The sequence below is a fragment of the Arachis ipaensis genome, chromosome B4, assembly GCF_059453495.1.
Source record: "Arachis ipaensis isolate K30076 ecotype BB chromosome B4, ASM5945349v1, whole genome shotgun sequence".
Lineage (NCBI taxonomy): Eukaryota > Viridiplantae > Streptophyta > Magnoliopsida > Fabales > Fabaceae > Arachis > Arachis ipaensis.
In genome coordinates, this window is record NC_142439.1 from 144,850,853 (window position 1) to 144,878,367 (window position 27,515).

At 34.0% G+C, this 27,515-nt stretch overlaps 3 protein-coding genes across 4 annotated transcripts; 2 read left to right on the forward strand and 1 right to left on the reverse strand.

Annotated features, from left to right (window-relative positions):
• Positions 1-3,545: 3,545 nt before the first annotated feature.
• Positions 3,546-7,778, forward strand: LOC107635494 (uncharacterized). 2 transcript variants are annotated; one of them, XM_088483794.1, is made up of 6 exons: positions 3,546-4,239; positions 4,573-4,609; positions 5,261-5,497; positions 5,588-5,635; positions 6,819-7,261; positions 7,353-7,778. In XM_088483794.1, exons 1-6 carry the CDS (start codon positions 3,938-3,940, stop codon positions 7,423-7,425), a joined length of 1,140 nt encoding a protein of 379 aa, XP_088339920.1. In that variant the 5' UTR covers positions 3,546-3,937; the 3' UTR covers positions 7,426-7,778. The 2 variants fall into 2 exon arrangements, with proteins under 2 accessions (XP_088339920.1, XP_088339919.1); XM_088483793.1 differs by having other exon boundaries at positions 3,793-4,245.
• A 2,720-nt stretch (positions 7,779-10,498) lies between these two features.
• LOC107635492 (DNA-directed RNA polymerase 2B, chloroplastic/mitochondrial) lies at positions 10,499-21,255 on the forward strand. The gene is made up of 19 exons (XM_088483792.1): positions 10,499-11,695; positions 12,148-12,366; positions 12,460-12,593; positions 12,691-12,757; positions 13,832-13,890; positions 14,266-14,383; positions 14,535-14,648; positions 14,751-14,882; positions 14,970-15,386; positions 15,825-15,875; positions 15,998-16,068; positions 18,367-18,451; positions 18,654-18,806; positions 18,895-18,969; positions 19,087-19,176; positions 19,497-19,544; positions 19,821-19,935; positions 20,023-20,126; positions 20,504-21,255. Exons 1-19 carry the CDS (start codon positions 10,796-10,798, stop codon positions 20,612-20,614), a joined length of 3,063 nt encoding a protein of 1,020 aa, XP_088339918.1. The 5' UTR covers positions 10,499-10,795; the 3' UTR covers positions 20,615-21,255.
• A 7-nt stretch (positions 21,256-21,262) lies between these two features.
• On the reverse strand, positions 21,263-26,936 carry LOC107635493 (SMAD/FHA domain-containing protein). Its single transcript, XM_016338978.3, has 12 exons — positions 26,406-26,936; positions 26,076-26,161; positions 25,366-25,445; positions 25,211-25,266; positions 24,642-24,690; positions 24,315-24,461; positions 24,063-24,158; positions 23,795-23,908; positions 23,495-23,625; positions 22,988-23,232; positions 21,934-22,770; positions 21,263-21,845 (listed from the first exon to the last, which is right to left on the reverse strand). Exons 1-12 carry the CDS (start codon positions 26,780-26,782, stop codon positions 21,796-21,798), a joined length of 2,268 nt encoding a protein of 755 aa, XP_016194464.1. The 5' UTR covers positions 26,783-26,936; the 3' UTR covers positions 21,263-21,795.
• Between the last annotated feature and the right edge of the window lie 579 nt (positions 26,937-27,515).

Sequence of the window (27,515 nt, forward strand, 5' to 3'; positions counted from 1 at the left end):
GAACTTTGAAGCCACTATCCTGAACTTCGTCGCAACCTCCTGCCTCCGTTGCGCATCCACTGTCCCGCCGGCACTATCTAGCTCCTCGAACTCCGTCGCAACCACTTCTGCGTCTGTTATGAGCTTCTGCCGCCTCTATATCGCCTTGCTTCTGCCGCAGTGTTCCCTCTTCGTCGCTTGTTTGAGCTTGCCTCAAGTCCTCGTTTCTGCTCCAGCCTGCTGTTATTGTCATGCTTCGACCTCTGTTTTGGTTGAGCTTTCACTGCTGTTCAACCCTCATCTGAGCTCCCTCTCCCTCATTTGAAACCCTAAATCTCTGTTTTGTTCATTATATTTTTTTTGTAAGTAATTTCTTACTTATATCTATTTTGAGTTTTCTTAAGTTTCTTGAATCAATATAATTTAGTTTGTTCATTCATGATTAATGATTTAATTGCATACTAATTTTTATTACTGATGATGAATAATGAATATTATTGAACATTATTGAGTTGTTCTTGTTATGAGTAATAATTTTCTTAAGTTTCTCTATTATTAGTAATTTAGATTATTTTATTTTACAACAATTATGGAACTATTATTGTTGTTCAGATGTATTTTTTTATTTAATTATTCAGTGTTGTGTTTATTGTTGTTGCTGATTGTTACTGTTTTTGATGGTTTTGATTATTGTTGATGTTTGTTCACTGGTGTGTTTGTTCTTATTATTTTTTATTGTTGATATTTTTTATAGTGCTGTTTGTTTGTCATGCTGCTATTTTTCATATTGTTTTTGCATTCTTATGTTGTGTGCAGCTTAATTTTTTATATTCTTTGTGTTGTGCTTTAGTTATTTAATTGAAGAATTGTTCCTAACAAAATTAAAAGAGATGTTTAAGAGTAATGAAAAAATTACTATTTAGGAATGTGTGATCCAATGAAATAGTTAAAGGTTCTTGACTATGGCTTTTGTCTTTTAATTTTGATGATTAATAACAAATTTTAATATTTATCTTTGATATTTGAATATTTGATATTTAGATATTTATTTAGTTTGTTCTTGGATAAGATTATAATACTTTGAGTGATGTAATATTTTTAATTTGAATAATATATTTTAAGGTTTTTGTTAGAATTTAATTATATTTTAATATATTTATTTATATTTTATTTATTATTTTATTATAAAATAATTATTTTAGTTAAACTACTATTAGACCGATTAGCCCTGTAAATTAATAAACAATAACTAAAGTAATTTAATGGCGGGTTTAATTTTCAGAACCTTAATAAGATGGCAAAGTATACATATATATATTTTAGAAACTAACGAAAATTGTAAAAAAGTCAAACACCAAGTTAAATCATAGTTACATTCTAAAGCATGAATTACACGTTTACTAAACGGGACAACAAACTCAATATGAGCTATGATGCACATGATGCATGGACCGGATATGGAATATGATACGACATAAGACACGCTGACATGCGAATTTTAAAATTTTATATGATACGGGGATATACATACATATAAAATATAAAGTATTTTTTAGATAAATCGTAATGATATTTTGATATTTTATTGATATTAAAATATAAATTAAAATTTTTAATGTCTTATTTTAATTATATCAAGTATTTAAAATATTTTTTATTTTAATAAATAATAATATATACTACATCTAAATTTATTTTAAGAATATATGTTAAGAATAATACTCGACACGTTGACACGTGATAATATTTAAGTGTATCCAAGACGTGTATTTTTTATTTTTTATTAAGACACGATTGAACACAGCAGACATGCGTGTCGGACGAGTGTCGGTAAGTGTCGACATGGATACGACAACTCAGCAAAATGTCTATACTTCGTAGAACATGAGAAATAAGAATAGAGTGTACTAAGCTGGAAAATTGGACCATATTTTCAAGCAATTCTGGTAAGTAATTAGGCAGCCATGTATGTAATTGTAACCATTGCAGTGTAGTGGGGGCAAAGTATATCATTAAAGCAATTTATTGGGGATGTTCAAAGTTTAAACTCATCAGATGGACCACAATAATTGATTAGGCTGGCCTAAAATAATTGCTTTTGTTGAGAAAAGCAACTATCCAGAGTTTTTTTTTTTTTAAATGTAAAGTTTGGATCCCAAAAAGGGCCTACAAAAGTACTGGTTAACAATATTAAATTAGAGTTCAGTAAATTTCAAAGTGGGAAGCTTCGTTTTCTTTGTTTTATGCATTTTTTTTATTTTAGTGTTTCATAACTAAAAAAATTAAAAATTAATTCGTTACGGATCTAAATTTTAATTAAGAATTTATTGCTCTATTCATTAAATTGTTATATATATAAAATAAAATTTAAATTTTTAATATTTATTTAAATAGACGAATGAATTAATAATTCGACCAGTTTACTCCAAGTTGCATTTTGTTTGATGTATTTGGAGGAGATAATAACTATGCAGATTTCACGTGACAAATAAAATAATTGGGAAGCATGTTCACTTAATTGTGTGTCATGTCGGCTTAGACGGGAATTGCTAACAAAACTGTACAAAGAAATAATATGAGAAATATTACTATATTAGTATAATAGTATATGTGTATGTTAAATACTGAAATATAAGTGTTCTAGATATACTTATTTATACAGGGAAATATTAAACAAATATTTTTAATGAAAAATAGAAAATTGGTTCAATAGAATTTAAAAAGTTTATATATATTTTGGTAATTATCATTAGTTCATTTTATAAAATACTGATATGACAAACTAAATACTAACATAACAAATTAAAATATTTATGTAGCAAAATATATCACATCAACCTTTATAACTCTTTTAAGTGGTTTCACTATCAACTATCAAGTATGGCTAACCAAGTGAGGTAAGCAAAACTTTCTTCTTGATGCTGAAACTTTTGATAAGAAAATATAGTTTGGTTAGAAAAGTGATTTTTTTTAACTAATGATCAATTAATTAAATAGTAGATCAACAAAAATTAAAAATTTGGCTAGAGTAAGAGTAAGATAAAAGATAGCGAATTATTGGTTTTTCCAAAAAAACATCTCATAAAAGCAATATTAGCATTTAGTGAATAAATATTTATTAGATTGAGCTAAATATTTTAATAAAAACATTATTTAATAAGAGTATAAAAGAGAAAAACCTCAGGCTAAAATTTTAATTTTTTCAATACATTAAATGTGTAAACAATTTAAGAATATAATATTTAGTTTGCATTTTTATTAAATTTTTCATTTATAACACCCATAACCAAAAGAATTTAATTTTAATATATTAATAATATAAAATATTTTATATAATTATATAATTATATTTATTTTTTTAAATAAATATTTATATAATTAATATAAAAAATAATTATTTTAACTGATGTAATATTATATATTAAATTTTTATTAAACAAAAACATAAATTTTTATTTATTTGTGTTAATTTACTTTTTTTTAATGAAAATAAAAAAATTTAAATTTATAATTTTTTATGTGAGTATGAAAAGACTATACAATTTGAGTGGGATAGATATCAAATTATGAATAGAATGATGGATGTTGATGAAATTGACTAATCCACAACATTGAAATTTGAGATCAGCAAAAGAAAAAGGTTCAACACAACCCCTATAGGGACACGTGTCAAGCAGTAAGCAGGGTAAGTATCTTCCAAAAACACTCACTTGAGAGCCATGATCACCACCACTCTCTCTCTCTCTCTCACACGTGCTGCCTCCTTTTCCACGCCGCTCCTAACTCTCTTCACAGTTGGCCCCAACACACACTCACACCAAACCTCAGATATCCAAATTTCAAATACTATCAAATTCCCAAATTCGCCAAACCCTAACAAATCTAACATAACATAACATCACATCACAATCATCACGCACCAAAGCGCTTCACTGTAATTAGCTACCTACTTTCGTAAATGGGGGCGGTCACGTCATCGATGGCGGCCAAGTTCGCGTTCTTTCCGCCGAATCCGCCGTCGTATGAGGTGGTGGTGGAGGAGTCGACGGGGAAGGCGACGATGAGCGGAGTGTCGGCCAGGGAAAACGTCGATGTTTTGAAGCTCATGACGCGGAGAGGGAACAGCATCGTCGCCGTTTACATAAGGAACCCTTCCGCCGCACTTACGCTCCTTTACTCTCACGGCAACGCCGCCGATCTCGGCCAGATGTACGACCTCTTTTGCGAGCTCAGCCTCCACCTCCGGGTCAACCTCTTGGGGTCTGTGTATGCTCTTCTCTTCTCTTCCTCCCACGTGCCCTTCACGTGATCCTCCAATTATTATGCATCGTGAATTTGTGATGTGATGGGAATTTGAATTATTGTTGTTATTGTTGTGGTTGTTTATGAAATTGTTTTGGATTTTTGTTTGATTTTTTTAAAAAAAAGTTTCATTTTTATGTTTCTGCTTGCCATGTGAAGTTGTTTGATGTAGTGTGCTTATTTGATGTGATGTGATGCGAATTGAATGCTTGTTGCTTGAATTGGAATTATTATTATTATTATTATGGCCAATTCATGATTTGTTTTTTCTTTTCTTTTTTGTGGTTGTAGTTATGATTATTCTGGATATGGCCAGTCATCTGGGAAGGTATGCTGTTATTGTTGCTGTCGTTGTTGTTGATGTTGTTGTTATTATAATAATATTATTATTATTATTTGTGTTGTTGTTTTGTTGTTGGATTAGCTGCTTGTTTATATCTTAGCTGGATGTATTTTTTCTATTTTTGGGATTGACTTGGTTTTAATTAACCATTCTATTTAATGACGTGAGGTTATTGTGTATTTGGAAGTTTTGACCCTTGAGGCTCGAAGTACTTCCTCTTAGTTGACTGGAATTTCAAATATGTTAGCTAAATTGGATGGAGAAATTATTTACTTTTATTTTACGTTACCCTCTTTTTTTAGTTTACTTTTCTTAAAGGAAGAAATAATGGGAAAATTATAGAGAGTGATCACCCCCCACCCCCCGCCCCCCCCTTTTTTTTTCAATAAGCATCCTCTATTTAGAAACCAAAATTATTAAATTATAGAAGAAAGAAAAAGAGGATTCCTTCTTACAATCCTAACTTGATGGATTATTGGACATTATGTATATATATATTTCCGAAGTTGAAAGTAATAACAATGGAAAAAAGAAACAGGTGGATTAATCAGTGATCATTATGTGTAGTATAATAGCTTGATATTTGTTTTATGTGAATGGGAGAGTCAGTTCAACAATGTGCTATTTTCTGGACAGCCCAGTGAGCAGAACACTTATGCAGATATAGAAGCTGCTTATAAGTGCCTGATTGAGAACTATGGAGCAAAAGAGGAAGATATTATCCTGTATGGGCAATCTGTTGGTAGCGGACCTACCACCGATTTGGCTACCCGTTTACCAAACCTTAGGGCTGTTATTCTCCACAGTCCAATATTATCTGGCCTTCGAGTCATGTATCCTGTGAAGCGGACATACTGGTTTGACATTTATAAGGTTTTATCTCTATCAATGCTGAATTGATTATTCACAATGTTCAATCAAGTTTGCAACTTAGTTTTAATGATGTTTGGATGTTTGGTGCAGAACATTGACAAAATTCCCTTGGTAAATTGTCCAGTTTTGGTCATTCATGTGAGTATACTTGTTTTCCTAATTAAAAATTTAGTTGTGTTGTTGTGTTGCATTGTTATATTGTACGCATGAACTTACTATTATGTAGTAATTTTTCAAATGGTAATATTGATCCTTACGTTTAACCTTCTTTTGGTGACTCATCCTTTATGAGAATCTTTTCTTCTGCTATCTAAGTTGTAGGCCCTCCCCTTTTCGACTAACAAACTTTATGAGATTCTTTTCTTTTGCAATATGAGTTGTGGGCCCTCTCTGATTAAAACTAATATAAATTGTGTAACTTTTTTGTACATACATTCATCTTTTTTGATAATCAATTGCTTGAACCAAATCCAGCTGTATGGCTTTGTTCGTTAATATATTCCTGGTAGCCATGCTGATTACAAAGTTCATTTACCATGTTGTGGATATCCATTACTCCATTTGAGCTTTGTATTAATATTTCTCAATCATTATTAATGTAGTTACGGCAGTTGTGCTATATTTCTTTGATAGGACATGAAAGTGGAACACTATTATAATTTAAGAAATCTAAGAGTTATTTCTGGTGCTGAATAGTGTTCATATCAATGTGTTATCTGTATCAGTCCATCGGTTTAGTATTTAGTACAAAATACTAATGACCGATACTTGTAACATAAATGGAAAATGACAAAATCACTGCAGTATTGCATATCAATCTCCAGGGGAAAATGTGCTTTCTTTACTTTCCTCCGTTCCCAATCCTCACCTAAAACCTTCTTATTTTTCCTTCCTCATTCTCCTTCTTATCTCATCACCAACAGAATCAGATTCCTGCGTGCCTGCCATATTCTTTGTTTCAAAATATACTACCCTAATTGATTCCTACCCTATTAATGTCCCATCAACATGGTAATATGCTTAGTTGAGGTTCTATTACACATTGGCACGTTGATGCACATTTTGGAATGTACTTGTAGCCAACCTGAGCAAGTTTGGTACCAGTAAAACATGTTTTTCCTTCCATTCCTTATTAATAAGTCATGAAAAATTTCTTAATGTATCTGAAGTGAAAATGACTTTGTCAATATAGAATTAATGTAGTAATGAGTTAGAACACTCGTGTCATTGGTCAGCTGTTTTTAAATGTGTCTACTATTTGGATAACGCTATCAGTGTTTCAAGAATGTATATATATTAAGATGTACTGTTTATCTTTCAGGGAACTGCTGATGATGTAGTGGATTGCTCCCATGGGAAGCAACTTTGGGAACATTGTAAACAAAAATATGAACCCTTGTGGGTTAAGGGAGGAAACCATTGTGACCTGGAACTTTACCCTCAATACATAAAGCATCTCAAGAAATTCATTGCAGCTATTGAGAAGTCATCGCGACAAAACTCTGGATTGGGATCTATATCAGATCAACTAGATAAACCTCGGACCAGCACAGATTTTAGGGAGAAACCTAGATCCAGCATGGATCAAAGGGAGAATTCTAGACGCAGTGTTGACTTCAAAGAAAAGCCTAGGGCAAGCACAGACCATAAAGAGAGGTCAAGAACTGCAGATAAGAGAGATAAATCAAGAAAGAGTGTAGACCGTCCTGATAGGCCGTGTAATGGAGCTGAGTTGCCTGAGAAAGCTAGGAATAGCATTGACCGGTTAGTTTTGAATTATATTCAATGTTGCGAAGTCATTTTCTTTACCCTGATTCTGTTTTTGACACTGTTTTCTCTGAGTTATGGTTTGCAGTTTCGGAGAGATGGTGAGATCAGTTGGATTGTGCAATATTGATTGTTTCAGGCCCACGGCAACTCATGCATAAAAGATGGTGATAAAGCTTACACATTGAGGTTGTAATTTTCTCATTAATTATTTTATTGGTTGAAGGGTATGTATTGATGGGAAAATGTTCCATAATGTCCAATTTATTTTTCTAATGAAATAGATCAGAAAAGAAAAGAAAAAAAAAGGTAACTTAGCCAAGTAGATATTGTGCCACTAAGTCTTCCTTCTAGTTCATAATCTAACACCTCTGTTTTTGGCATTCTACCATGGACCTAAACGTAGTGAATTGTATTCTTTGGTGTTGATGAATGATGAAGCTATATAGAACAACGCTTCCCTCGTACAAAAGTGTAATTTTTTTAAATAATATTTGCTTGTTCGGCTTTTGCATATAATCAGAGTTACATCAACATTTTTCCTCATGTAAAACACATTGAAATCTGAAAACAACGCTTTACGCAATCATTTTCGGTGTATCCAAAAGTATTGTTTAATATAGTAGTATTTTCTATGAGCTTGTTAACTGATCGGTGTCAATATAACTTACCAGCTAATTGTATAGCAATTGACCAACTGTGGCTCTCTTCATTTTCTGTCTTTTGTTTTTTTGGTTATATGTTCATTTTCTGTTTAAACGATGCTAACAAGATAATCTTGAACAAAATATATTAACGTGCAAAGTGCAAAGGCTAATCTTAATGTTGTATTCACCGAACATTAATTCTTGTACATTTTATGAAAAATAAAACAAAATAAAATGGCTTGCAATTGTTTGTGATCTAAAATTTAATGTATAGTTTTTATCTGAAAAAAAGGAATAAAGAGGGAATTTAAGGTGAAGATTTACATATACTTGTCTTTATGTGAAGTTAATAGTTGATAATTGTTTGTGAAGTTTATAGTTGATAATCATTAGATGATTTGATATATTTGACTAAATTATCATCTAATAGTTTTTAACTATTAACTTCAAATGAAGATAACTGTATGTGAGTTTTTACCAGAATTTAAATCCAAGGAAGCAAACACGAAGGAAACAACAGATGAGAACAAATATAATACTAAATATTGCTTGTTCTTACTTGATAAACATTGTTTTGGGGATAAATTACTCGAGAACATTTAACAATTATGGTATATATAATTCCAAGATTAACATTTTTCAATTAACAATTATAACTCGGAAAAAATATAATTCTAGTAGGGGGCCTATGCCCTCATGCACCATAACTTTGGTCCATCCGTGGTTGGACCTTGTTTGAATTTCATTCAATGATCAATATTCAATAATATTCAATACAAATACACAATATTGTGTATTCTCATGGATTATGATTGAACACAGTACTGCATATTAAATGAGTACAAATACCTTTTTTATTTCTCTACAGGGATCCCATAAACTTTCTAGTTAATTGAGAATTGGACCAAAAAACAAATGTATTAAGAGCATATATGAACCAACCTATAACATATATAATGAAGTTATTGCCTTGGAAAACCATGCAAAGGAAGAGAGTGCTTCGATCAACAATTTATAGAAAGCAACTTAGCTTTATATAAAAGTACGTCTTAACAAATTGTTGTTTCTTCCTTTTTTTTTGGGCAAGTTACACCCTTACACACACATACTCTCTTTCCCTTCTCCATGAGTTCCATATATCAACTTTCTAATTATGGCGAGAACTTAAATTCGGTGCACCTTTTAGCAACGCAAACATAGTTGCCACTAAACCAAGCCTTGCGGTGCACAAATTGTTGTTTCTATATTAGTATTATCATTGATAAAGAGGCAAAACAAACAAGAAGTTGGAGTATTAATGGTAATGTGTGTGTCTTTTTTATTTTTTTGGGGGTCTAGTAGGGGTGTGTATGGCCCCGTCCGACCCGAAGATTCGGCCTGGTCTCGAATATTTTAGGGGTTAATTTGGTGTGATTTCACCAGGTCTGGGGTCGAGTAAGAGTCTCAAAAATAGACCCGGTCATTATTTCGGGCTGGATCCGGGTCAAGACGAACCTGACTTCGCCCGACCCATGTACACCCTAAAGGAACTAAAATAGATATATATGTTTTAAATTAATTTTAATATCATGTTATATTAATTATAAGTTTATTGTTTTATTTTTAATCACACTTGTTGAATAAAAAAATAGATCAAAGAAGCATCAAATTAGAATTTATGGATAAATTTAAATTCAAATATAGATATCAATTTTTCGGTAACAAATTCTTTCTTTATAAATAAGTGCATCATAAATAAGTTTCTTTATAAATTATTGTTAAAGCTTTTAAGACTCGGTTTTCACCCGATTTAGATCCAGTATAGTTGTGGCCCGAAAATATATGGGTTTCATCGGATTTAGGACCGGATTAGGATCTAAAAGATAGACCCGATATATATTTAGAGTCGAATCTGGATCAGAACAAATCCAATTTTATCCGATCTATAAACACTCCTAAAATCTAATAACAGTCAATGACAATGATTAGTTCCTCTTAAGAGCTTTATGCCCAATGATTGTTTTTGCACTGGTTTGGGCTACTTGCTTGATCCAATCGATTTTTTTGCTCAAAGTGACTCACACACAAGAATACAATTTATCCATTAAAATTAACTTTTTTTTAATCTATTTTTTTTAATCAAAATCTGTTACCCATTGATCTAGTAGTTAGTTTACTAGTCCGCTTAAATAAATGTCTGAAGTTCGAATTTTGTCCCTAAAAAAAACAACTACCAATATATTTGTATATAATAATATATATTATTTAATTTATTTTTAATATATATTTATATTTCATATTATTAGTTAATTTTTCTAGTTGATTTTAGGGGATATCTAATATGATTATAAAACTAATATATAGTTTAGTAGTAAATAATTATGTATTAATAATTTTTGTAGCTTAAAAATATTAAGTACAATTCTCTTATTGTAAAATGGTTTCAAAAGGTAATTCACATTATAAAATGTATAAATTAATATATAAATTACTTATAAGCATTTTTTTATTTTTTTTTGAAGTATTAAAAGAATTTGAATTTTGAAGGGATGAATTTTTAAGTAAAATAATTTCCTAAAATAAAAACTCCGTGTGATTCTAAAACCCCAAAGCCACAAAGGGTTTTTCCCAAGCACTAAAGAAAAAAAAAAAAAAAAAAATCAACGTCTTCCTCAAAATCTTCCGAACAGGACGAACTCAGAAACAAAGAACGAAGAATCAAGCTTTTAGCCTTTGAAGGCGGCGGCACTTTATATTCTCTCTCTCATTTGATATCTCCTATGAATTTCGAACCTCCTTTATACTTGTTCCTTCGAACTTCACCTGTTTCATCAACCCCGTCTTTTTCTCTTCACTTCAATTCCCATTCCCCTTCGCTTCTTCTATTCTTCTTCCCAGCAATTTGATGTGCAGCACCACCACAAGTTCCCTCAACAAGGGTCTCGATTTTAAATACCCTTTTGAAAAACACGTTGTTTTCCAGCCTGCCCATTTGAGCATTTCGTCGAACATGTGGCGGAACGTCGCCAAGCACGCACTTTCCGCTACTTTCAGGGGGTTCCACCTTCGCTTCCACCCTCCCAATAGCCCTGTGAATTCAATCTTCCAAAAAAGGATGGGAATTTTGAGTTTTGCAAGGAAACCAAATGATGTTGGATATGGCAAGTTGTATAAAGGGTATGCTAGTGTTGCTGAGGCGGTTTCTTCTTCCACTGATGTGGAAGATGATTCTCCAGTTCCATTTGGTGTCAAAGAATATGGTAGTGTTGCCGAGACAGTATCTTCAACTTATGTTGAGGAAGATGCCAGTGTGGTGGATGAAATTCGAGAATTGTTGGAGGAGATGAAGAAGGAAGAGCAGAGACATGTTGCTTCTTTTAGGTGGAAGCGTGATAATTCGAATAGGAGGGGCAGTATGACACAGTACAAGTTACAGGAGTTGAGAAGGAGGCAGGTTAAGATTGAGACCGAAGTGTGGGAGGAGGCGGCAAAGGAGTATAGAGAGCTCTTGTTGGATATGTGTGAGCAGAAGCTTGCACCCAATTTGCCGTACATGAAGTCTCTGTTTCTTGGTTGGTTTGAGCCGTTGCGTGATGCCATTACCAAGGAGCAGGAATTGTTCAGGCAGGGGAAGAACAAGTCAGCTTTCGCTCCTTACTTTGATCAGTTGCCGGCCGATAAGATGGCTGTTATCACAATGCATAAGTTGATGGGGTTATTGATGACTGGAAGTGAACGTGGAACCCTTGGCACTGCCAGGGTTGTGCAGGTTGTCTGCAGCATAGGTGATGCCATTGAACAAGAGGTAGGCATATTGCCTTTCTCTTGATAGTTGCATTGTCCTTTTATTTTGAACTGATTGCACAGATATCATGACCTATATAGTTTGAACTGTTTATTCATAATATTATGATTTCCTTTTAAAATGTTTGATAGTGTTGCTATATGTTAGTTCAAAGATAGAAACTCAGGCCTTTTGTAACACCCTTAGAAACCTATGGTAGTGTGGAGGAGGTGCAAAAGGGGATTTATTTAGTATTTTTTGGGGTTGGGGTTGTTGAAGCACTTCTAACTTTGTCAGGTAACTGCTGGCTTTTTTATCTAATTGGAGAAGGATGTGGGGTTTGTAAGTAGTATAGAGTTTGGATGGTGTCTGAACGATTAACTTCCTTAGGCCTCTACTTCTATTTCTGAACAACTGTCTTCCTATGGCCTATGAGTGTAACCTTATTCACTGCTTACTAATTTCTGGTTCAGGTTAAAATACACAAGTTTTTGGAGAAAACCCAGAAGAAAAAAGGTCGTAAAGGGAAGAAAAATGAAGCAGATGATCAGTCTGCTGTTGACCACAAAGAAGGGGAAAAGCTGCGGAAAAAAGTCCTTGATTTGATGAAAAAGCAGAAGCTTGTCGCAGTGAAGGGGATAGTGAAGAGCCAGGATGATGCAAAGCCATGGGGACCAATCATTAAGTCAAAGGTTTGAATAGCCTCACCTACATTCTCTAAATGTTCATTTTGCTCTTTTTTTTCCCCTTTTTCACAAGGTGGTATCCACCCATCCACTTCACAGGTAGGAAGCCGTTTAGTTGAGCTTTTGGTGCAGACAGCCTATATACAACCACCATCAGATCAATTAGTGGATTGTCCACCTGATATCCGACCTGCATTTGTCCATTCATTTAAAACAATGACACATGAGTCAATGTGAGGTTTAATCTCTGCTTCACATGCTTAAATTTAAAATTTCCAGCAGTACTTTATATTGATGCCCTAACTGTTTTTTAAAAAATAATTTACATAGGAAAACAAGCAAAAAATATGGTGTTATTGAATGCGACCCTATAGTTCTTAAAGGTCTCGAAAGAACTGTAAGTATATTCATCATCTTCTGTTTGTTTGGAAATCTTGAACTCAATAGTTCACCACTAGCGATATATTTAGCAGCATTTTTGTTATTGTCATTTGGTAGGTTGTAGAGCCTTTAGTTTTTAAAGGAGAGTTTTGTCATTAGATTTCTTTTTGACTAATAATTTAGTTCCTGAATTGGACTTGGGCTAGAAAAACTTTAAACATGTAATAATGGCAATGCCGGACAGGAATAACCATAAGGTGCAGATGAAGATAGGTAAAGACATATTAGGGTAGTAGAACTGTAGAAGAATGGAGGATATAAGTGAGAATCCAGCTACAGAAAAATCTTTCCAATTCATTGATTTAATGCATGATAATTTCATAAATAATGTTATACAGATAAACTGAGGTGCACATTCGATCCTCTTTGTAAGAAGGCTGTATAGCGAATTACCATGTTAGTACCTTAAATATCATCCTAAAATAAACTAAATCCCTGCTTCTGGAAAGATCCCAAACCTTTGGTTATCGAAAGTAATAGAGTAAGTGTGATTCTGATGAAAAGCTTTTATGGAGATTTGCAGCTTTTTCTGCCGTGTGGTTTTTTTGGTTTAATCATATGGCATATCTTTATCTTTTATGATAGGTCTTTATCTTTAACTCCACAAGTGTCATTCCTTGATTTGCCCACTAAGGGAGATCCCTCAAACATGATGGCTTTATGGCAAGCTTTGTGGTAGCCTCTTTGTGTTGGCACTTTGCTCAATGCACTTGGCATATCAGAAGTTTCTGTTTTAAGATATATTTTTCTTTATGTTTTGGCCCGTGGTTATGACCTATGATCCTTATTATATTCAGATGTGATTGGGTTTACTTCAGTAGAAAACTCACTTACTACTATACTACAGCTCTACTATATGTAGATTTTATTTCAACGAGTTCACAATAGTTTCTTGTGTTTTACATTGTGCGCATACTTTTGTTTGAATAACGCATCCTCTCCCTTCCTTGGGTTTTACATTCATTATTATTATTATTATTATTATTATTATTATTATTATTATTATTATTATTATTTGCTTTTTCAACAGGCAAAAAATATGGTCATTCCCTACATGCCTATGTTGGTTCCACCAATCAACTGGACAGGGTATGGTGACTTGCATCTTATTGTTGCCTTGCTTCCATTTTGTTTTTTCAATTCTATGATTGGTATATGATTTTGAAACCTTTTCTTTAAGGTAATAAATTGGCACCAAAAGATGGTTCAACTCCAACCAATGTAAAAACAATAATTAGCATGCTATTTGGTTTTCCTTTTGATGATTTTTTATGAGAAAATATAGCTCCATAAGCAACTGTCTTTTGCAGTTGGCTTCAAAATGCGGATCAAGATTTTTCCTTATGCATTATCAAGTTACAATTTCAATGTTCATAATAAGTAGGATTTACTGTTTTTCTTCGTTTGGCTGAAGGGCACACTTAGTTTTTGACACTTAGATTTTCCATTTTCTGTACTCAACAGTTATGACAAAGGTGGGTATTTGTTCTTACCCTCCTATGTCATGCGTACCCATGGAGTCAGGCAACAACGTGAGGCAGTTAGGAGGGCCCCTAGGAAGCAACTTGAGCCTGTATTTGAGGTCTGAATTATATGTACTACATCACCCCACCCAGCCACACCAGCACACACAAATGCACGATTGCTCGCATGCACAGTTACTCTCTCACTTTCCTTTTGTCTTGGTATTGTAGTATCTCTTAATGGATTTCCATACAAAACATTTTGTTTAGGCTCTGGATACACTTGGGAACACAAAATGGAGAGTAAATAAGAGGGTACTGAGTGTTATAGACAGGATATGGGCTAGTGGAGGACGACTTGCTGATTTGGTGGACCGAAATGATGTAAGTTAATCTGGTTTCTTCTTTTTGCATTTGGACTTGTGCTAATAAAAGTGTGTGGAGGTTGACTACAGTTTGGGATGGTTTATCAACTTTCTTTTGTAGGTTCCTTTACCTGAGGAACCAGATACTGATGATGAAGCTACGATTAAGAAATGGAGATGGAAGGCCAAATCTGTGAGGAAAGAGAATAGGGAGAGATATTCACAACGCTGTGATGTTGAGCTTAAACTGGCCGTAAGCTTGGTTGAACTTTATGTACCGATCAATTATGAATCCCCATTTATTTTGTGGTAACACAGCCATTTATTCCCGTGAGTGCAGGTAGCACGGAAAATGAAGGATGAAGAAGGTTTTTACTACCCCCACAACGTTGATTTCAGAGGACGTGCATACCCCATGCACCCACACTTGAATCACCTAGGTTCAGATTTATGTCGTGGTATATTAGAATTTGCCGAGGGACGCCCTCTTGGAAAGTCTGGCCTCCACTGGCTGAAGATACACTTGGCAAATCTGTATGCCGGCGGTGTTGATAAACTATCTCATGAGGGTCGTATTGCATTCACTGAAAATCATTTGGATGACATATTTGATTCAGCTGACAAACCTCTTGAAGGTAGTCGGTGGTGGTTGAATGCAGAAGATCCATTGCAGTGTTTGGCTGCATGCATAACTTTAGCCGATGCTTTAAGAAGCTCTTCCCCAGAAACATTCATTTCACATACTCCAATACATCAGGTATTTTCTTTGTGTAAATATAAGTTTGGGATATTGAAATATGCTAGGGATGTCATACCCGTGCTCAAACTGACCCCATTACTTAATTTTCCATTCTACAAACTCATGATAAATAATTGTGATTCATGGTTGAGTTATGGTGTGGGAATTATCCTAACTATTACAAAAGCTATCTTGATTGTTTGCCCAGCTGTTGCGGGAGATAAGACAGGATGCTTTTATATTGCTAGAGTAGAATTCATTTGCAGATTTAATTTGTTGATTGGTCCTCTTTATATGGGCGTACACTTAATTAGTTCATATAAAAATCATTATCTTTTTATGCTGATTCTTTGATGTTTGATATCCATCACCATTTACACTGTAATGCTCACAGTTATCATTATATGTATAATTTATTATGATTATGATGTGTTATACCATGATTTTCTGTATTAGGATGGCTCTTGTAATGGCTTACAACATTATGCTGCCTTGGGAAGAGACAAGGTAATAGGGCTTTGTGGCTTTGGCACTTTGTTTTTTTCGCTCTTCTAAGTTCTTTAGTCCCAAATATTTAATATCAAGTTGGAGATGTCTTCATTGTAATTTACAATTTTATCCCCTTCCAGTTAGGGGCTGCTGCTGTCAATCTAGTTGCTGGAGAGAAACCCGCAGATGTTTACTCCGGAATTGCTACTAGGTGAGTATTTCTGTGCAGTGTAATTGTAATTTACATGTAGATTCAAATTCAAAATGCTGAAGTGGGCATACATGTTTTTTGGATTGCGTTAGGGACTTAGGTATTATGGCGCCCCCAAAGTTCCAATTGAGTAGTACAATATGCTTGATGTTGTATTTAAGTGGAGTGCTTCTTCTTCCTTAACAGCTAGCTTTTAAGGTGTATTTATCCACTTTCCTTGGGTACTTAACAATGGTATTTAGTGCTTAGGTTGTCGGCAGCATGGAAAAGGCTACCTATAAGCTAGATTAAGATAAAACTAGAATGAGACCCGCGCGATGGACGGGACGGTAAATTAATGATAGTATATAATAAATATTAAAAATTGTTATGTTTTGTAGAAATAAATTAAATTGTGTAAATTGAAGTTAAATTTAAAAGGTGTTTTATTTTAAATAATTTGTAGTACAAAAGATTTGGATGTTGGAGTTATACAAAGTGACATTTTTATTTGGTGGTTTGATTTTTGCATTTGTTTTAGTTGATGGACTTAGTCATCTTATGTGGCGCTCGTCCTCCTTTTTTTGTTGGTTGTTAGAGTTGCTGCTTTCTTCTTTTTGTCGTAGGTTCTTGTGAAGACATGTTCTTTATGAATTGTTGAGTTTGATGCACTTTCTATTGTGTTATTTGGTTCCATCTTTGTATGTATGTTCTTCTTCCGAAGATGTGTCTTGAATTTATATGGTTTTCTTTCTCCTTAATCTCTTGATGGGGTGGTGCTTCAATGTCATTATTTTTTTTGAAATGTCATTAGATTTGAAACAGTTGTGCCCAATAAGTTTTTTGCGTCGCCATCAAATAGTACAAAAGAAGTTGTAACACTTTGATCTGAAACCTCTAATCGAATTCTGAACCTAAAATAAGTATCGAGTTAGCAACTAATAATTTGATAGATGAGATTATGAAAAGTATATAGAGTTACCTTATTGTTGGATATTGTGGTGTTTGATTACATATGCCACAAATGTAGTTTTTTTTTTTTTTAATATGCTTTCTTCCGACACTTTTTACATTTAACATAGTTTCATCCTAATTTGTCATCAATTTCGTTTATAGTTGCTAAAATTGTGAAGATCTTTTCGTATTCCAATATTCAATTTATGTTATCATTAGGTATATGGTATTTGACTAAGTATGAATGTATGATGCATGTTGTGATTTTTTTTGTCATACCTGATCATCAGATTCTCATTGCATGGCCATTAGATCTTGGATAGTTATTCGATTTCTAATCGTTCTGCTCTGAAAGAATGATGCTCTATTGAGTAAGTTTGAAACGTGCAGTTCGGAAATAAATTTTGTGCTAAATTTGATGTTATGTGAAGGAATAGTGATAAGAGACTTATATATGTAGTTTAAATAGTATGGAATTTAAATACTTATAATGTAAAATTTATTATGATTAATAATATTATTATGACATTTGTAATATGGATATTTATTACCTTTAGTGAGTTATTTATAAAAATTAATAAATTAATTGTTGCGGTTATAAATTTATTGTATTGTTTATAACGGTAAGATATAATAAATATAGGAATATGAATTCAATGTATTTGTAGGTTACAAATTTATTGGATTCTATTTTAGTTTTTTATTTGTATATTTTATTTTTTTGCTGATTTGGAAATAATAGTTGATTTGGCAAGAATTGAGTGGTTGATTCTAAAGTTGTGCCAAGTAAGCAATATTGCTGACATGGCATCAGAAGGAGGAAAGAAATATCTCAAAAGTAATGTATCTACTTTTATATATTAAGAATAGAAGAATAGATACTGAACACTAATAGCCGACAGCCACTTGGCTATGGGTCAGTGTGAAAAAAGTAAAGCCGCTGTGGATGTCGGGTCTCTAGGGCCGGTGAATTGTTAGGGACTTGTGTATTATGGGGTGTCCAATGTCCCACATCAAGTAATATGGAATGTTTGATGTTGTATTTAAGGAGAGTGATTCTTTTCCTTAACAACTAGCCTTTTTAAGGTGCAGTTCCCCACTTTCCTTAGGTACTTAACATATTGTCATAATTTACCTCTCCTCATTACTCTCTTCCGATAGACAACCTCTACTCCATACTACATTTGTTATGCTCTTTCTTAATCTGCATTTTATTTGTGTATATTGATCATATTCTGATATTTGCAGAGCTTAAAAAGAACAAAAAAAGGTTAAATTAATTTAAGTTTCGGGCTTGAAATTCCTCAGGGAAGAGAGGAAATGCCCAATAAACAACTCAGTCTTACAAATGTCATTTTCATGCAGAGTATTGCACATTATGCAAAGGGATGCTCAGGAAGATCCTGCAATATTTCCCGATGCCCTACATGCAAGGAAACTAGTTAATCAGGTTCTATGCCATCCTTTTGGTGTTACTTGGTGCATAAATGCAATCTCGTGTTTTTTGAAAGAATAAGTTACAATTTCATCTGGAATCTTAGGTTCTTAAGGCATTTGAAAATAAATTTTCTAATTAGCAATTATGGTTCATTTATTTATGTTTTTTGTTCTCGTGTAGAAGCTGATTTTGATCTGATCTCGTATACTGTTAGGTGGATAGAAAATTGGTTAAGCAGACAGTGATGACATCAGTATATGGTGTCACTTACATTGGTGCGCGGGAGCAGATAAAGAGGAGGTTGAAAGAAAGAGAATCTGGTTTAGATGATGACGAACTCTTTGGCGCTTCTTGTTATGCTGCAAAGGTGAGAGGGTGAAAATAACTCTGTATTATAGATATATATTATCCTTGTAGCATAACATGTATTGCTTGTTTAATCTCATTTCCTTCAGGTCACCTTAACTGCCTTGGAGGAGATGTTTCAAGGTGCACGGAATATTATGAAATGGCTTGGTGACTGTGCAAAAGTATGTTACAATCTTCCTTCTACCTAAATGTGTGATGCACATTCTGATTCTTGTTTCGTCCTTTTGTTGTCGTCGTCGTATTAGTAACAGAATTGGTATGACAATGACCTTGAATAGGTAATTGCATCTGAAAATCAGCCAGTCCGCTGGACCACTCCTCTTGGACTTCCTGTTGTGCAACCTTACCGGAAACTTGGAAGGCATATTGTAAGTATAGTAGAATTTCCATGAAATATACTTCTCAGGATATGTTTGGATGGAGGATTTCGGAAAGAAACAGAAAAAGAGTTTAGTTTTTTTTTTTTGGGGGGGGGGGGGGGAATTTAGGGAGTTACTCGATTTAATAAAGTTTCTACCATAATCCATCGTTTTATTCTTTCAATTTTTAAAAAAAGAACTTCAAAATATTGTTTACTTTAAACCTCAATTCGTCATCCCTTACAAAATCCTCCATGCCAAATATACCCTCAAATTCTGAGTTTATGGTTTTATATAGGTTAATGCTATTATTATGTGATGGGTTACAGGTCAAAACTTCACTTCAGATGTTGACATTGCAACGAGAAACAGATAAGGTAAGCTTAACATCATGTATAGATATTTGGATCATTTACTTCGGAGGCAATTAGATTTTATCTATTAACTATTTTATCCTTTGCCCAAGGCATCCCTATTGATTATAATTTATAAGAAGTTATGATATGAAAATAACACCAAGATTCAAAACATAGGGAAGCTAAATAACATTGAAACTATTCAGAAATTTGTACTCCTTCAATGACCTAAATAACAGCTTAGGATTTAAATTTTTAACAATAATATGAAATTGTTTTGTTCTATGAATGTTCTAGGTCATGACAAAGAGGCAGAGGACAGCATTCCCCCCAAATTTTGTTCACTCACTTGATGGTACTCATATGATGATGACTGCGGTGGCCTGCAAAAAAGAAGGCTTGAATTTTGCAGGTTTTTGCTAGTTAGGTTCTTTTCATTCAGATTTGATTTATAATGATTAAAATGCTTACAAGGAATGATTTCTGTTCATACATTTAGGGGTTCATGACTCATATTGGACGCATGCATGTGATGTGGATAGAATGAACAGAATACTCAGAGAGAAGTTTGTTGAACTCTATGAGACCCCAGTACTGGAAAATGTATGGTTTAGATGTTAACGTCATTTACACGATATGCTATTATTTTTAATCTCTGGTATTCTTGGGAATATTTGAGGGGAAATTGATTTTATTATCTTTAGTTTCGTTGGTATTTTCATACTTGCTTGTGTAATTAAATAGTGGATACTTCTTTTGGTTTTGTGCTTTGTTTTCTGAAACCTGAAATCTGGTTTGAATTTCTCAAAAAAAAAAATGACGGGAAAAACCATTCTATGTTTTTAGTAGATGGGGAAACTTATGTGACGAGATGCAAAGGTTGATATTAATGGTTAATTTATTTTATATTTGTATAAATAGCCTCTTTGTAGTTTCTAGGTTACTACTAGATCTGTTAACCTGTTTTTATTTGTGAGCAGTTACTGGAGAGCTTCCAGGGGTCTTTCTCAACATTAATGTTCCCCCCATTACCGGATCGGGGAGACTTCGACCTAAGGGAAGTTTTAGAATCACCATATTTCTTCAACTGATCTTTCTGCAGCCCTCTGTAGGGCATGGACTCTTTCTTTAGGGCTTATTGACTGCATTCTGAGTTATTTCGGCATGTGCATAGTAGCAGACAACAGTTCTTCCGAATGTGCTCGCGATACAGGCCGTTCCTCAGTGGCATTATATATCTTTGAAGGCATCCAGGGTCTTGAGGAGGACTCTTGTCTGGTATGATAATATAAATTCACCCGTTCCACTGGAATTTTTGAGGGTATATACCTTAACACCAGATAGAAGCTTTCGTAGCTTTTGCAACAACCATGATGCTTTAAAGAAAAAAATAGCCAAGGGATAAAGCTTGGCATTGCTAGTTAGTGAGTGTAGTAGTTATTGATTTCAAGAATTTGGGAAGAGATCTGCGAATAAGTTCAGCTCACAAGTCTCCATGAAAACTATGCCAGGGATAGTTGCAAGACCGTCTTTGATATCAAGAGAATAGCGAATGTGTACCTTAGATAAGGTTTTACATGTGTATTTTGTACCAGCTTTCTTTTGTAAATAACTAAATATAAAAGAAACATTCTTTTTTATTATTTTATAACATGTTTAAGATAATTTATTGTAGACATTATATGCACCAAAAATAGAAAAAGAATATATGAGCCCTTTTTAGCTCATGAAATTTCAGAGACCAGATGAAATACTAATCTTTCCTTCCTTAAATAAACATCTTCATGGATATGGGAAAACAATGAAGATTTTTCATAAGCATCTACATTTGTAAACCACCTTTAACATGATGAAATATTGAAATGTCATTTCCCTATCACAATGGAGCCCTCCATTAATCCTCTTAACACCACACACCTACTTCAAATAAACCTTTACAGTGGCAGCAACAAAATTGTTTTCCAAATGACTCCATTCTATACTTAAAAAAAAAAAAAGAAAGAAAGTCACTTGTTAGTAGCATTCTGATATCCTGTGGCTGTACCAATGGTAAAGTGCATCTCAACTTGCCATGTCTGCTAAATACACTACTGTTGTAACTTAAACACCAAGTAACCTCATCGTCATCCTTCCACTTCCAGTTGATAAAAGGACGCAGGTCAATGAGTTGTCCAACCAACTCTGCAGGTTCAATGACTCTTACCAGGTTCTTCCGAATCCTCCATCGATATCCATTATTTCTCGAAATCGGCAACGTTATGCACAAATCTGCTCAGTAGCCATATTTGTCATTCAAAGAAGTTCGTCCATCACCTGATTGTCCTGCACACACGATACAGGAAAATATGAACATTCTGAAAAAATGACAATCCAATCATATAGTAAGGACATTGAAACCAATTATGCTTACCTTCAGGGGGAACCCATGTGTCATCTGTCTGATCGTTCAAAAATGATGGTTTCTCAGGCCCAAGCACTCTTTTAGGCTTCCTCTTCTCCTCATCTTGGTTTTCCACATCATCAGTTGCATACAATCCCCTTTTGTGCTTTAATAATAAAGCCACAGCATCCTCAGCCATTTTTTCACCCACAGGAGCAGAAGTCGATTGCCGAGTGACATCATTACTATTTGCACCCGTCATCTCAACTTGTTTTCTTTTCCTTAAAATCAGACCAGGAGCAGCAGACTGAATATTAGATTCTCTAGTCTTTGCATCATCACCTGAACCCAAAATTTTGTTCCTGTCCTTGTAGTCAACGAACTGGTTGGACTCGTCCGTATCATGCAAAGGGGCTATTGGTTGTTGGTTATCATCTGTAACCCTGTCCTCTACAGCCCCAAGCCACTGGGGCTTTGGAACCGTGTATACAACATTCTCACCCTCCACTTTGTCACTTCCAGGTTCTGACTTGTCCAAATCCATAGTTGCATCTCCAGGTTTCCCTTCTTGTATGGAGTTATCTGCCTTTGCACAAGTGTCACTGATTTTCTGGGTTTCCACAAGTGGTTTCTTGTTATCGACCTTAATACAAGGTTCACTGATTTTCTGGGTTTTTGCTTGTGGTTTCTTTTTTATGTTAGAGGCAACTTCCTGAGATTTGTTTGATTTGGGTTCTTGTGCTTTCAACTCCCTTTTCTTGACAGCTTCGCCTGTTGGGTCAGCAATCTTCAATAAGTAGCAAATCCTATCCAACTCGGACTGAAGAGTTGACAATTCCTTCTCAAGCTGCACACTTTTGTCTTGAACTGACAGCAACAAAGAAATCAGCAAGGATAAGCTAACGTGTGCTAATGAAATGTCCAATTTAAGACTTGTAATTGCACATAAAGTTAGAGTTTGAAGGAACGAGACAACTCATTTTCTAGTATTACTTCCAAACACATCAAAGCACACAATTGCATACAATGAATATGTGCAAATATAAGCAAGCAACCAGAAAAAGCAAACAAATATAACTCTTACCAAGTTGGGATGAAAGTCCAGACATGTAAGCATCAAGGGAATCATCAACTTCATCTTGTTTGGCAGACTCTGATGACATTTTATTCTTTTCAATTATAAGCAACTCTTTCTTCTCATTCATCTCCTGGATAATGGCATCTTTTTTATCCAGAAGAGTATCAGCAGTCTCAATAGATTGGTTGTCACCAGGCTTCTGGCGAGAAGACGTTTTCTTTGTGCGGTCAAAAAATTCATCGTCACCGTCGCTATTCAATGCAAGTAATAGCCATAGTGCTTTTAGTTTTAGTGCATCACTTTATACATATGGTATACATAAACCAAGATAGCACATGAAATATCAGATTTGCTCCACAGTCTAAAAGAGCAGCTTCTCAAAAAGGAGATAAAAGCATGTAAATAGCATTAAGCAGTTCAGATTATGAGTATATCCTCTGTCAAAATTTCAAAAATGAAATCCTCAATAAATCTCACTTTCCTGGGAATTTCCTTCTATTGGTGATATCATACCTGAGATATTCATCTTCATCTTCCACAACACCTTTCTTCTTTCCACGAGATATTTTTCCTGTACGAGCACCTATGCTTTCTCGTATACTGTCATTCAGTGTCTCTTCCAAGTTTTCAAGTTCTTCCAATACCTGCCAAAAAAAAAAAAAAATCAGCTTACAATTGACATGCTTAGACATTAGAATGTACTCAATTAACAAGAAGGGTTGATGAGAACCAACATCTAATTTTAAAAACTCAGGCAATCACAGAATATTTGTGAGATGGTTTCTTGTCTTATTTATTTTTCTACAACATTACCTGTGTTATTCTTTGCTCATTCCTAGCAATTTGAGTCTGTTGGCCTTGAGTCAGCCCACCCTGAGAAATGTCTTTAACTCGTATAGAGTTGATTTCTTTCTTCATGTTTGAAATCTGCACAAAGAAAATCGGCATGAGTATAGGAGAAAGATTAAATCAGCATGGTTAATACAGAGCTGAATTATTCTGGCAAGGTAGCTGAGTTAAGCTCTTCATGAATTATATAATTCAAAAGAAAGATTGTAGTAACAAAATTAACTCTGATCACCTTTTCCATCCTTTTTAGTATCTTCTCACGTGTTTTTTCCTGTTTTTCTGTGAGCTGTCCTTTATATGACTGCCAAGTCACTTCATCCACATCGTCCTGAAAATTTGAATCAAGCCAAGGCATAAATGGTAAACTTGTATTTTCAACAAAAAGCAGGTTCTCAATAAGTAACATATATGTTAGTTCAGAGGGAAAATTCCATAGATCATAATATCATATGCAGTATATTCATGGATATAAGTTTCCACAAACCTCCTCTTCCTCAATAGCATCCTCACCCATGCCCCATGATACACCATCAGAGAGAGATGCTTCCAGCCTTGCTCGTTGGAGTGAAGCTTCCTTGTCTAGCATTACTTCGCGCATTTTCATTTCTCGAATGAATTTTTTGTTGATTTCCTATAAAATAAGAGCACATGAACCACTATAGCAATACACATTTCATCCTGTAAATTATTAACTCAATCATATAAATACTAGGAGACTTCTTTACTTGTTCTTTTTTCATTTTTTCTTTTCAAGATAGACATGGAGACAAAAAAAAAAAGAATAATAAAAAACAAAGAATGCAGATCTTACTGGAGGCATCAACTCAGACGGCCCTTGAAAAATGAACAGGCGAGATGACCTGTAGAAGTGTAGATGTAATAAAAAGATGAACAAATAGATAAATAAAATTTGAGTATATGCATCATAACTCAATGTACTACATAATGTTTGCCAAAGGAAACTGGAACCTAAAACACCACATAAGTGTCATAAGCATACCATCTACAAATGTTTTAGAACTCAGAACTTCCGCACATGATACATAACATCTGATAGATATTGAGGGAAAAATACGGTATGCAATTTAAATTGGACACTAAACATCCTAATTCAACTGAATTTGTTGCACATCACTTAAAAAAACAAGAGCTCCTCAACAAAGCTGCAATTCCTTATTTTTCTAATGGCTTCGTAACTAGGGCATAGGTCCTAATAGATAACTCATAACTAGCAGTCCAGCACACAATTCATTTTAGAGATTTAAACCAATAAATCTATTACAGCCTCAGACGTAATCAGAAAAAAACAGTAAAGACATAGGAGAAGGTGAAAGGGAAAAGACTTATTCATTAGCAAGTGAAAAAGGGAAAAGTACTTACTGGCCAAATCGAATGACATCACCAACATGCAAGTCAACATATGTGTTTTTCTCCACCTAAGACAATAGGAAAAGAAATGGATTTATGTCTGATGGGATTATACTTATACCTCTCTTGTATCAAAAACGGGATTACATATCCATTAACCCTATTACCTGATTCTTGTTCAAAAAAGTACCGTGTGTACTCCCAAGATCATACAGATATGCATCACCATTTCTCTTGAATTGTAGAACTAAATCAAAACATAATAAAAACTCGGTAAGAATCATGGACAAACTTCTTTTAGTAAATATTATTACGCTATTCACGAGTCATGCTAACCCAGTTAAAGGTAATTGGTCACTTGATCCTAAGTCACCTAGTAGTGCCTTTTCCAATTCCTATTCATATTAAGCATAAAAGGCCTGAAGTCAGAAGGAAACTTTTGACCAACATAGCAGTTTATCACAATGAGCTCTATTCAATGAAAGGTGGTTTCACACAAATATTTCTTGAGTCACAAATCCATGACCTTTATCATGTTTGGAATTGAATTATTTCAGGGGAAAATAATTCTTTTTATTTATCATACCCTAAACCAAACACACACACACACCCCTTGTCTTCAGATTGGTCTACACTCTACCATAGCTAGATAGCTAATGTTTCATAATAATAATAATTCACAATATACAAGCCAAATTACTAGCCACACATATAAACTACTGATACAAACAAACAAACAAAAGTAGTAACCAATTTCCCAGTCTCCAACTCTACCAAACCTTCAAATCAACACACTAGCATTCCACTCCTAGTCTTAAAGTTGATAAAATCACTAAAATTTTCGCTGAAAGGGCTAGCTAGTTAAGCGGCATCATACCTGCATGAAACCGCGAAATGGTGGGATGCTCCAGTACAAAATCACAGAGGTCCAATCTCCCAAACATATACGCCCCCTTCTCATGCCTGTGTGGTAACACCATAGCCAAAACAATAAGCTCAAATCTTCCACAAGCTTAAAGGAAAAAAAAAGGAGTCAAATGCAATAAACACAAATTCAATTCAGTTCGATCCCATTCAGCTTATCAGCTAGAAAAACATTTAAGAAAAAATAAACTTCTAGAAGCAATCTTTTCTTTCAGCTGTTAACTCCAAAATACAGTAACTAACTTCCCTCACTAGAGAGAGAGAGAAAGAGAGAGAGACTAACACGTCGTATTTGTCGATGATGGCGCCATCTTTGAGGACCTCGAGGCAGAACTCGTGGCAGGGAGCAGAGCTCCATGGAGGGATCTTGTAGGGAATCGGTATGCCCTGAGAAGAAGAAGAAGAAGACGATGGCTTTGGCGGCTGAGGCGGTTGTTGTGGTGGTCGAGGTTCAGTTGAATCGTCTGAATTGGAAGAAGAAGGTGGTTCTGGAATTCGAGGAGGAGGCATGGCTGCTGAATCGGTTGAAGTAGTAGTAGTAGTTGGTGGCGGTTCTGATATTGCGGTTTCTGGCACGCTCTTCTCATCAGAAGAAGAAGAAGAAGAAGAAGAAGAAGAAGAGGGATTAGGGATTCTGGGAGGTGGGGGAGGCATAGCCATGTTTGTCAAAAACGCACCAAAAAAAAACACACTTCGTCACTGTCTTCTCTCACTGCTTTCGGTTTATGCACAAAACACAGATACAACTATAACAATATAATAATTAGAATAGCAAAAGAAGTTTTTTTTTTTTTTTAAATACAAAATTGAAGGTAAGATTGTAAGAACGAGACTATTGACTATTGGGTATTGACTATGAAATTAAAAAAAATTGGCTCTCAGGTTATTTTATATTAATTATTTTATATGTTAATGAATAATAACATAAATTAAAAATTGAAATAAATTTTTTATAGGTTTTCAATATGCTTTACAATTATGTATAACTAGTTAAAATTAAATTATATCTTTATAAATTTGTAACATACTAACATATATTATATCAAACAATTATAATTTTCACTTAAATATTAATAAAATTAGAGATAATTCTTAATTTAGTCTTTAATTTGCATTCAAATTTTAATTTAATTTTTAAAATTTTTATTGTTTTTATTTAATCTCTAAATTTTATGAATGTAACTCATATTAGTGTCTAAGATAATTTTTGATATATAAATATTAAACAAACACTGATATAGACAGTTAGAATATCATATTCTATTCTGTAAAAATAACATTGTTATAGGGTTTGTTTGGGTGAGTTTCTAAAAAAAAATTTTTTTTATTTATTTTTTTTTAAAAGATCTTATAAAAAAGTAAAAGTAAATTTATGTTTGGGTATCTCATACAA